The 12152-nt window shown below is 43.1% G+C and overlaps 1 protein-coding gene across 1 annotated transcript; it reads left to right on the top strand.

The window, feature by feature from the left end:
* The first annotated feature begins 2279 nt into the window (after positions 1-2279).
* Positions 2280-6326, top strand: ARMH2 (armadillo like helical domain containing 2). The gene is made up of 3 exons (XM_047103105.1): positions 2280-2867; positions 2972-3329; positions 5643-6326. The coding sequence occupies exons 2-3, from the start codon at positions 3065-3067 to the stop codon at positions 6068-6070; spliced, it is 693 nt and encodes a 230-aa protein (XP_046959061.1). The 5' UTR covers positions 2280-2867; positions 2972-3064; the 3' UTR covers positions 6071-6326.
* The last annotated feature ends 5826 nt before the right edge of the window (positions 6327-12152 follow it).

The raw sequence follows: 12152 nt of genomic DNA, 5'->3' as shown, positions 1-12152 counted from the left end.
GGGGCGCCTGGGTGGCGCAGTCGGTTAAGCGTCCGACTTCAGCCAGGTCACGATCTCGCGGTCCGTGAGTTCGAGCCCCGCGTCGGGCTCTGGGCTGATGGCTCAGAGCCTGGAGCCTGTTTCCGATTCTGTGTCTCCCTCTCTCTCTGCCCCTCGCCCGTTCATGCTCTGTCTCTCTCTGTCCCAAAAATAAATAAACGTTGAAAAAAAAAATTTAAAAAAAAAAAAAAAAGAAAATTACATTTGAGCAACGACCTGAGGAACTGAGGGGTGAACCACGTGAATATCCCCGGGAAGAAGAGGTAACAATAAGTACAATGGCCTTGAAGAGGAGCCATGCTTGGGGTTTTAGATTTTACTAGCAGGCACAGTTTATTTTTAATTTTTTTTCTAATAGATTTTAAAAAGTAAAAATAATAGGGGAAGTTAACTTTAATAATACATTTTGGGGGGCGTCTAGGTGACTCCGTCGGTTAAGCAACCAACTCTTGATTTCGGCTCAGGTCAGGATCTTACGGTTGGTGAGTTTGAGCCCCTGCACTGGGCTCCACACCGATGATGCAGTCTGCTTGAGATTCTCTCTCTCTCTCCCTTTCTCTCTGCCCCTTCCCCTATGACATCATGACCTGAGCCAAAATCAAGAGTTGGACACTTAACTGACTGAGCCACCCAGGCACCTTCATTCTTTTTTTTTTTTTTCTCTCATACTAAGTCTTCGAAATCCAGTATGTAGTTTATACTTACGGCACAGCTCAATTCAGATTAGTCACATTCACGTGCTCCAAAGCTACATGTGGCTGCCGTGCTGGCCAACACATGTCCGTGATTCCCAGTTGTCCCGCTAATAATCCTTTATAGCCTTCACATGCATATGCACGTGCTCGCATACCCACATGCACAGGTGCTCACATACACGCATGCACACGCGTATGGATACAGGGTTCCAACCATGGATTACATGTTTAGTTGTCATGTCTCTTTAAGGCTCTTCTCACTTACAACAGTAGCCACTCCCCCTTTCCTTGAGCTTCCGTATCTTGACATGTTTGAAGAGTACAGGCAGGTACACTTTGTAGAAGGCAAGAGAAGAACTGTAGGGCAGTCTCCTTGAGTGGGACAAGTCATGAAATGTACTGTAGGAATGGAGAGGGACCCGCCGTCCAAATTTCTACGTTGACAGTAGAGCGTTGTCGATAAGTTGGAAATGAGATGCGAGACCAATAAAAGCCAAGGATAAATCCAAAAATTTCAACCTGAACTGCTGGAAGGATCGGGGTGCCCTCTTCCGAGACAGAGAACCTGAGCAGCAGCTGGCTTAGAGAGGAAATGCACGAATTCTGATTTGGACATGTTATATTTGAGAAGCCACGTAGACATCCAAATGGATGGCTGTCAAGTTGGTGACTGAATGTGTTTGGAGTCCAGGTGAGAAATCTAGTTAAGAATACAAAACTGGGGAGGGGGGCACCTGGCTGCCTCAGTTGGTGGGAGCGTGTGACTCTTAATCTCAGGGCTGTGAGTTCAAGCCCCATGTTGGGTGTAGAGATTACTCAAAAAATAAAATGTTAAATATGAGACGCCTGGGTGACTCAGTCGGTTGAGCATCTGACTCTCGATCTCGGCTTAGGTCATGATCTAATGTTCATGAATTTGAGCCTGCTTGGAATTCACTCTCCCTCTCTCACTGCCCCTACCCTATTCATTCTCTCTCTCTTTCTCTCTCTCTCTCTCTCTCTCAAAATAAATAAATAAAAATTTTTTAAATAAAATATTAAAATATATTTGTGTGTGTGTGTGACGGAACAGTCTTGGAACACCCCAGTATTTGGAGGTCATAGAGAGAAGAGGAACAGCAAAGGAAAATGGAGGGTGGCAAGCAAGAGAAAAATCAAGTGTGACATCTTAGAAGCTATTCGCTAGGTGAATTGAGTGTTTCAAGGAAAAAGGAGTATCCAATGCTGAGGACTGAGACTTGGACTCAGCAGAATGGAGGTCATCAGTGAGCCTGAAGATTCATGGGTTTGAAATCCACCTTTGGAGTACATCCAAGAGACAGTGGAAGAATATTTGAAACACTAAGAATGGCAACTCTTTGAAAAGTTTTTGGCGCCTGGGTGGCTCAGTCGGTTGAGCATCTGACTTCAGCTCAGGTCATGATCTCACAGTTCATGGGTTCGAGCCCTGTGTCAGGCCCTGTGCTGATGGCTCAGAGCCTGGAGCCTGCTTCAGATTCTGTGTCTCCCTCTCTCTCTCTGTCCCTCCCCTGGTCACGCTCTGTCTCTCTCTCAAAAATAAACATTTAAAAAAGAAAAGTTTTTGTATAAACAGGAACAGAGCAATAACTTGGTGGAGGGGTTCTATGAGGTCAAGAGAGTGTTTTATTTTTTTAATGAGAACAAGTACAGCCTGCTTGTTGATGTGAAAAGGATCCAGTCAACATGGAAAACTTAGTTAAGGCAAGAGAAGAACTGTAGGGCAATCTCCTTGAGTGGAACAAGTCACGAAATGTACTGCAGGAATGGAGAGGGGTCCATAACGACAGGACAGTTGGAGTATATGTGCACAGATGGAGATAGGTGGACGCAATGAAGGCAACCATGCCTTCCACTGACTGCTTCTATTTTCTCAGCAAAATAGGACCAACATAGGAAATCCATGATGTGGAGGAAAACTCTGATTCCATGACAAATAAGCAGAATAGCCACAATGCTATGAAAGGAAATTCAGGATGTGTTGGAATAAGCCAAGTAGAACAGGCAAGTTCCCGTAGATCCTGTGCCAGCAAAGGGACAAGGGCGGGAACACTCCTGGCGTATGTGAGGAGAAGCCAGTGTGGTCGACGCTGAGATTCCGTGCACCAGAGGCGTGTAAGTGAACTTGATTTGACTGAAATTGTAGAAGGCCTTCGATGGCGGCCTGAAGAATTTAGGCCTCCATTGCTTGCCCCTGATGTGTGTATTTCATTCTCCAGTGTCGCTAAGAGATGCATTCCAGAGTTCTAGACTGTTGACTTCAGCTGCCACAGCACACGGGTAACTGAAGCACCACTGGCCTTTTTCATACGATGTCTAAGGCACATACTTATTATGTGCAATTTTCAGCTCAGATCTACCAGTATTTTGTGGGGCTGTATCAGCGCCTCCAGAAGTTCTGGAATGTCACTGTTAGGCGCTTTTTCGTTAAGAAGAAGGAAGAAGGTATCCCTTCGGTTGAGAGTATTTTTCACAAAGAAAAATTCGTGGTGCTTGGCCGTGTATTGAACAATCAATCTCTAGCCATTGAGAAGAGGGCTCAGGCTGCATATAGAATCGGACTGTTGGCCTTCACAGGTACGGACTTAATTTTTATTTATTTTACTTATTTTTAATGTGTATTCATTTTTGAGAGAGAGACAGAGCGTGAGCAGGGGAGGGGCAGAGAGAGAGGGAGACACAGAATCTGAAGCAGGCTCCAGGCTCTGAGCCGTCAGCACAAGGGGCTCGAACTCACGAGCCTCGAGATCATGACCTGAGGCACTGAGCCACCCAGGAGCCCCATGCTGGTACTGATTTAACCAGCTGTGCTAATGTAGGTCTTTCAAAATCTTCTGCTTGTTATAATGCTATAAGTTAGGGATTTTCATAGCTCTGATCTTAAAATTCCAATAACATTCCCTTTGCCTAAATTTTTAGTTTTTTGTCTTTGTACCACCAAAGATACTTACTAATCATTTTCTCCTCAAGGATCTCATGTTTTAAAATAGTGTGTCCATCCACTAGATTCTACTCCTGAAATCATTATTGCACTATATGCTAACTTAGATGTAAATTTAAAAAGTAATTAATTTTAATTTTAATTTAGAAAAGAATGTCCATCAAATAAATTACTCAGTAAGAACTTTCCCGCTTTTACTAAAAACAACTGTACTGAAATTCCCTACCAAAGTTCTCATTATGATTTAAAAAATAAAATATCTAAACCGACTTGGTATAATTCCAACTTAGTGATATAATTCCAACACAGAGTAATACCAGTTGATATTTTATTTTTATTTTATTAATGTTTATTTGTATTAGAGAGAGAAAGCAGGAGAGAGGTTGGGGGGTGGGGGGGGCGGAGACACAGAATCCGAAGCAGGCTCCAGGCTCTGAGCTGTCAGCACAGAGCTGACATAGGGCTCGAACCCACAAACTGTGAGATCACGACCTGAGCCGAAGTCGGACGCTTAACCGACTGAGCCACCCAGGCGCCCCTATTTTTTATCTTGCAAAAATGCATTACACAGAAACTACCTTAGAAAAATCATTAAAAGCCTAATAAGGTTGTTAAAACACCTGTCAGGAAGGCACTTGGGGCATCAGTGAAAAGCAACCGTGAATGTATATTTGGCCAGAAAATTACATGGTAAACTGCTCAAACACACACCACTCTAATGATTATCAGGTTTAAACTCACTCCACTTTTTTTGTTCCAATAAATTTCAGGATATGCAGTGAAATTTTATACATAATCTTCAACAACACGTCTCTTGATTAGAAGCTCTGGTAGCTATAAGTATCATAGATGACTGATCTCTTTTTTAATGGGTTGCCTAGATGTAATTTGATAGACTAAATTTTTCAAAGAATGGCGTCCGTGAGAGAAAACATTTACCGTTTTCAAGAACCAAGGGGTCCTAGGTGCCAGGATGGGTGAGAACCAGTGGCACAGAGCTAGAAAGAAGCTGGAGGATTCCCATGTGAAGGAAGGGTAAATGGCGCCCACCACTTGAGAAAGTTCCCTGTAGAGCTCTGTTCACCATTTGGGGGAAGAGCTGGCTGGTTATAAAAGAGTCAGAATTCTTTAACTTGATGGTATGTAACCTCAGTCTTAGTTATACTTCTAGAAGGCAGGGAAAGAGCCTGTGCCCAGGCTTCAGCTAAAGCTTTAACATTGGCTAGAACATCCTTGGGTCCACGGGACTGTGGTAGTGCCACTAAGAGAAATCCAAGCCAGGTCAAAACCCCAGTGGCTAGAATCTGGCCAAGTATGCCAGCTACTCCTCACCGCCTGAGTAGTCTTCGTCCAGTGTTTTCTTGGCCAGTACCTTCTTAGGGTTTGAGATTTGAACTCGGGCAATCTAGGGTTCCAGTATACGAGGAAAGTAGAGCCTGGGTTCAGGTGGGGTCAGTCTGGGAGCCAGGTTGGGTTCCCAAGCAAGAGCAATCTTATAAGGTCACGTTGGTTCCAGATCTGCGAGAGTCGGGCTGAGAAATGAGACATCAGAGAGAACAGGACAGCAAGGGACGGCTCATGAAAAACCTCTCTTACGAATTACACCCTGGCTTTGCAGGGCAGTGTTTTGGTTTTCCATTTTGTTTGCTCTGTTCATCTTGAAGTACTGACTCCTGACACCTACTCAAGTAGGTGCTTGAATAAAGGAGCCAGGGAGGAGACTTTGACAGGCAGGGAACTTCCAGTCCCTTTCGTGTTTTGTGCTTATCAACATACTTTTTCCTGTTCACAGCAGCACACCAGGAGGGGGTGGGGGGGAAGGAAAAGGAAAATTCAGAGCATCCAAAGTGTCAGTATACAGCAAAAGGAATATGGACACATCAGCACTCAAATGTCACCAGCTCCTAGATACACCAAATACTTCTGAAATGCAAATACTTATTTTCCAGGAGGACCCACCGCTGGGAAATACGCCACTGAGCACATAAAAGAAGTGGCCAGTTTGTTACAAAATCACCAGCTGGCGCCAAAAGTAAAGATTCTGCTGCTCCAAAGTATAGCCTGCTGGTGTTACTTAAATCCTACCAGCCAGAGGAAAGCCAAGAATTTCAAGTTTATCCCTATCCTCGTGAGGATTTTTGACTACAGAGTCGATTCTGTCATCAAAACTGAAATCAACAAACACCTCCTTGTTAAATTTTGGGCTTGCTACGTTCTCTCTGTCATGACCTGCAATAATGTGTCCTGCATAAAGGAGCTTAGAGACTTAGGTAATCTGAAATATCATTTGCAAATACTGGCGGCTGAGAATTGGTCTGGGTGGCCTGAGAATTTTGCAGAGGTGCTATATTTCCTCATCGGTTTCCACAGGAATTAATTTCTCTAAGGGCAGCTACTGTTGCATTAACCCGGAAAACTGAAATAAACAATAACAAGTCGAGATAGTACTCTAAAGTGTTTTCTTTTAGGCAGTTGAAAAATTCTCTATCAACCATCACGGTGACCGAAATAATCAAACGTATGAAAAGCACCGCTGTTTAAAATGACCTCATAAAGGGACACCTGGTTGGCTCAGTCAGTTGAGTGTCCCACTCTTGGTTTCAGCTCAGGTCACCATCTCACATTTCGTGAGTTTGAGCCGCACATCGAGCTCTAAGCTGACAGCACAGAGCCTGCTTGGGATTCTCTCTCTCTCCCTGTCTCTCTGTCCCTCCCCCACTTGTGCTATCTCTGTCTCTCTCAAAATAAATAAACTTAAAAAAATTAAATAAAATAAAAATAAAATGACCTCATAAAATGTAGGTTCATAAAATGGGGATTCAGCGAACGGTGCATCACCTATACAACTGTTAAGAGCAATGGTGTGTTTGCGGGGGGGGGGGGGTCATCAGATGACATTAAGCCAAGGCACCTAGAAATGCCAAACCCTAACCTCGGCCACAGCCACCTCTTGTAATGGACACCACCCCACCTGCGCCCTTTTAGCCCTATCTCAGTGCTGATCTTCTCATCATCCAGCTGCCATGACTTTATCTGAGAGGGTTTTCTGGCCACCAAAGCATGATCCCTTCGCGCGTGAGGCCAGCTGAAAGTTCAGGGCAATTAACACTCAATAAAACCTCAACTCAACTCCACCGGTAGAGCTCTGGATGGAGACGGGGTGCCGCGTGTTCAGACGTCTAGAGGCAGCCTGAAGGTAGGCTCTTGGGTTTTCCTACAACGATGTGCACAATCCCTGTATTATCGGTTAGAGAATAAGTAGCAGAAAGCCTGCACCTGACTTCTGTGCTACCCAGTCTCATTAAAAGCTTTAGTGCAAAAAGTAGTATTTATCGCAAGTGCCTAAAGGCACACTGACAGTTGCCTTAAGTTGCAGCCAGTGGATGTTGAATTTTTCACCTTTTTCACAAACTGGCTTTGACTGAGCTGTGCTTCAATGTGACGGTAAAATGGTAATGCAGTTCTGTGATCCCTGCTTGTATTTCTTATAGGAGGGCTGGTCACATCACGCGGATTCATAGGGATCTTGGCACAAGTGTTCTCAGGGGTTAAACCAGAGAAAGCTGTGTTCTGCTGAGCAACTGTGTATTCTCATCCTCTGTGAATTTTGTGAATGCAGACTTTCTCAAACCAGAATCCCATTTATGGTGGTAGATTAAGGGTTGAAAATTGGAAGTCCCATTTAGAGACTGGGTCATGGTCAGAAATTACTTTTTGTTAATGCTTTTTATTTTATTTTATTATTTTTTTGAAGTTTATTTTAAGAGAGAGAGCGAGAAAGAGAACCAGCAGGGAAGGGGCAAAAAGGGAGACAGAGGATCCGAAGTGGGCTCTGTGCTGACAGCACGGGGCTCAAACTCCCAAACTGTGAGATCGTGACCTGAGCTGAAGTCAGACGCTTAACTGACTGAGCCACCCAGGTGCCCCTAATGCTCTTTAAATTAAATTTTAATAGTAATGTCCAAGTAATACACAAACATAATTTAAAAAGTCAAATAATGCGGGGTGCCTGGGTGGCTCACTCAGTTGAGTGCCTGACTTTGGCTCAGGTCATGATCTCACGGTTCATGAGTTCGAGCCCTGCATCCGGCTCTGTGCTGACAGCTAAGAGCCTGGAGTTTGCTTAGGATTCTGTGTCTCCCTCTCTCTCTGCCCCTCCTCAGCTTGTGCGCTCTCTCTCAAATATAAACATTTAAAAAAAAATTTAAGTCAAATAATACAATGACTCAGACTGAGAAATAGCATTCCCTTAACCCCTTCCTGATTCGCACTCCCAGAGACGACCATTTGAGGCTTTTTGGCTGTTTCTTCTGGTTTTTTTTATTATTATTGTTTTATTATTATGACTATCCTAGTTCTAAATAGTTCACATAAGGGCACCTGGGTGGCTTAGTCGGTTGAGCGTCCAACTTCGGCCCAGGTCATGATCTCGCGGTCCGTGGGTTCAAGCCCCGCATCGGGCTCTGTGCTGACAGCTCAGAGCCTGGAGCCTGTTTCAGATTCTGTGTCTCCCTCTCTCTCTGACCCTCCCCTGTTCATGCTCTGTCTCTCTCTGTCTCAAAAATAAATAAACATTAAAAAATAAGTAGTTCACATACATTGCTAATTCTTTTTTTCCCCCCAATTTTAGGTAATTTTCTTTTTACTTCTTACTATGACTGACAAGGTCTTAAGGTTCTAACCCTGTTCCTTGCTGGGGTTTCCCCTTCGTCTCTCAATATAATTGTGCCACAATTGTCCATTAAAACAAGAGGAGTACTTCAGCGTTTTTCATGGCTAAGTAGTATGTGTAGTATCATTTCCTTCCTCATACAACTCTGTTTTGCCTGGAGTCTGGTTCCTTTGTTGTGTTGCTTAGTTTCATTCATGGATTTCCATTCTCCATAACTGTTCAGTCACCCAATACTTACACGCTGAGTAATTGTTTCCTCTTGAAGACAGACCCCCACCCCCATCCTGGATGCCACGGTGCTATTGTTCCCATTTGGGCCTCCCACCTGGCTAGCAAAGATTTTAGGATTTCCCTTCACCACCAGGGATCCCCTCTATCCCTCCCATGTTGGGGGATCCCACATACTATTGAGGGATCCCACATACTTTTGCTTTCCTTTTTCTGGTTCACTCCCACATCTGAATTTGGAGCGAGTTTTCCACTAGTTTCCTCAGAAAGAATGAAGAGGAGGTTAGTTTTTGGAGATCTGCCATTTCCGACGATACGTTTATTTTTCTGGAGGGATCATCTGACTTCAGCCAGCCTCTGACCCTGGAGGAGCAGCAGAGGACGTCAAAGTCCTCACTCCTCAGAAGAGAAGAGCCAGGCTCTGTTTTTCCCAAAGCCTACAGTCAGTGAGGTCACTCACCTCTGCTGAAACCAGGACTGTTACAGGACTGGAGTTTCCCACTCCTGGAAGAAAACCTCAGATTTAGATTTTCTTTTTAATGTTTATTCATTTTTTGAGAGACCGAGTACAAGCAGGGGAGGGGCAGAGAGAGAGGGAGACACAGAATCTGAAGCAGGCTCCAGGCTCTGAGCTATCAGCACAGAGACCAACGCGGGGCTCAAACTCACAAACCACAAAATCAGGCCCTGAGCTGAAGTTGGACGTTTGACTGACTGAGCCACGCGGGCGCCCCGAAAACACCAGATTTAGAAAAGTAGCAGGTTCCCTGCTGGAAAGAATACTTTCCAGAGGTATTCTATCTGTATACAAGGAAATGTACATACGTCCCTTTTCTTAGTCTTGTTTTAACATATAGTAGCATTTTATTTGCAGCAATTTTTTTCTGGTATTCACCTTTTTAAAAATTGAAGTATAATTAACATACAATATTATATTAACTTCAGGTGTACAATGTAATGATTCAACAATCCTATACATTACTCAGTGCTCATCGCGACAAGTGTATTTTTTTTGTTGTTTATTTTGAGACAGAGTGTGAATGAGCATGAGCGGGGGAGGGGCAGAGAGAGAGGGAAAGAAAGAATCCCAAGCAGGCTCCACACTGTCAGCACAGAGCCTGATGCGGGGCTCAAATCACTAACCATGAGATCATGACCTGAGCTGAAATCAGGAGTCAGACACTTAACCAACTGAGCCACCCCGGTGTCCCATGATAAGTGTACTCTTAATCCCCTTTATCTATTTCACTTATCACCCCCCACACGCCATCTTTCCTCTGGCAACCACCAGCTTGTTCTCTGTATTTCAGAGTCTGTTTTGAGTTTGTCTCTTTTTTTTGTTTCCTGAATTCCACATGAGTGAAATCATCTGGTATTTGTCCTTCTCTGACTTATTTCACTTAGCGTAATACCCTCTAGGTCCATCCGTGCTGTTTGTTGCCCATGTCAAGAGTTCCTGCTTTTGTATGGCTGAGTAATATTCCATTGTCTATATACCTATATCATCTATATCTCACGTCTTTATCCACCCATCTATTCTGTTTATCTATAATCTATATACATCTGTCCCACACTTTCTTTATCCATTCATCTATCTATGGACACTTGGGCTGCTTCCGTATCTTGGCTATTGTAAATAATGCTGCAATAAAGAGAGGGTGTATTTATCTTTTCAACTTAGTGTTTTCATTTCCTTTGGGTAATTATCTAGCCATGGAATTACTGCATCATAGGGTTAATTTCAATTTTTAACTTTTTGAGGAGCCTCCATACTGGTTTCCCATGGTATCTGTACCAATATACATTTCTACCGACAGTGCACAAAGGTTCCTTTTTCTCCACATCCTTGCCAACACTTGTTATTGTGTTTTTTTATTTAAGTCATTCTGACAAGTGTAAAGTGATGTCTCATTGTGGTTTTAATTTGCATTTCTCTGGTGATGATTGATGTTGAGCATCTTTTCATGTGTCTGTTGGTCATTTGTAGGTCTTCTTTGGATAAATGTCTATTCAGGTCCCCTGCCCATTTTTTAGTTGGATTATGTGTGTGTGTGTTGAGTTATAGAAGTTCTTTATATATTTTAAATATTAACCCTTTATTGGATATGTCGTTTGCAAACATCTTCTCCCATTCAGTAGGTTGCCTTTTTGTTTTGCTGGTTTCCCTCACTGTGCAGAAGCTTTTTAGTTTGGTTTAGTCCCAACAAAGTAATTTTGTTTTTGTTTCCTTTACCTCAGGAGACCTATCTAGAGAAGTGTTTTTATGGCTGATGTAGAAGAACACATAGCCAGCAATTTCTTTGACAAGTTTTATGGCTTCAGGTCTCACATTTAAGTCTATAATCCATTTTGAGTTTATTTTTGTGTATGGTGGAAGAAAGTGGTCCCGTTTCATTCTTTTCCATGCTGCTGTCCACTTTTCCCAGCACCATTTATAGAAGAGATGGTATTTTCCCCTTGTACGTTCTTGCTTCATCATAAATTGACCATAAAAGCGTGGGTTTATTTCTGAGCTCTCTATCCTGTTCTACTCACCTACATGTCCATCTTTGTGCCAGTAGCATACTGTCTTGATTACTACACCTTTGTTGTGTATCTTGTAATCTGGGATGGTGATACTTCCAGTTTTGTTCTTCTTTCTCAAGATAGTTTTGGCGATATGTGGTCTTTTGTGCTTCCATACAAATTTTAGGATTAGTTCTAGTTCTGTGAAAGATGGTGTTGTATCTACCAATACTTTATCTTGGTCTAGGTTCTATACCTTAAAGAATAGATCATTCAGTAGATCTATTAAATAGATAAGATAGAACAAATAGAATAAATAGAATAGATAAAGAGATCATTAAATGATCTTAAATATAGATCATTTCACACGTGTGGGAACATATCTGTGGAATAGATTTCTAGAAATGGGATTGCTTAGCAATACTCATATTTTTGTTTAAGTTTCCTTCTGTGCCCTGTTTTGTCACTTTTCCTTCATCCTCCCTGGCTATTAACTGACTCATCAGTGTGAGATTATGTCTTTTATAGATTACTGTCATTTAAAAAAAATTTTTTTTTCAACGTTTTTATTTATTTTTGGGACAGAGAGAGACAGAGCATGAACGGGGGAGGGGCAGAGAGAGAGGGAGACACAGAATTGGAAACAGGCTCCAGGCTCCAAGCCATCCGCCCAGAGCCCGACGCGGGGCTCGAACTCACAGACCGTGAGATCGTGACCTGGCTGAAGTCGGACGCTTAACCGACTGCGCCACCCAGGCGCCCCTAGATTACTGTCATTTTTAATGGGGTCTAGGGAGACAGAGTAGCTAAATGGCTGGGTTTGACTCACATGCTTAACCGGAAACTGCTAAGGCCCCTCTTCTGACAATGCTTAAAGAACTTTTGGTTAACATTTTATCTATGGAAATGTAGCTTATGAGGCAGCCTAGCTCCGTTGTTGTATTCAGATTCCTCTTTGGACTCTAGCACACGTGGAAGTTGAAGGTGGTAAAATAAAAGGCTGAAGTGGGCCTTGAGACATTCGTATGCTAAGCTTGGAATTTAAAACTGGTTT

Source organism: Lynx rufus, unplaced genomic scaffold (genome assembly GCF_022079265.1).
Source record: "Lynx rufus isolate CCGP_SWC_20201006 ecotype Redwood Valley unplaced genomic scaffold, mLynRuf1.p SCAF_6, whole genome shotgun sequence".
Lineage (NCBI taxonomy): Eukaryota > Metazoa > Chordata > Mammalia > Carnivora > Felidae > Lynx > Lynx rufus.
Note: the sequence above shows the minus strand (reverse complement) of the source record. Positions and strands in the feature narration are given on the sequence as shown.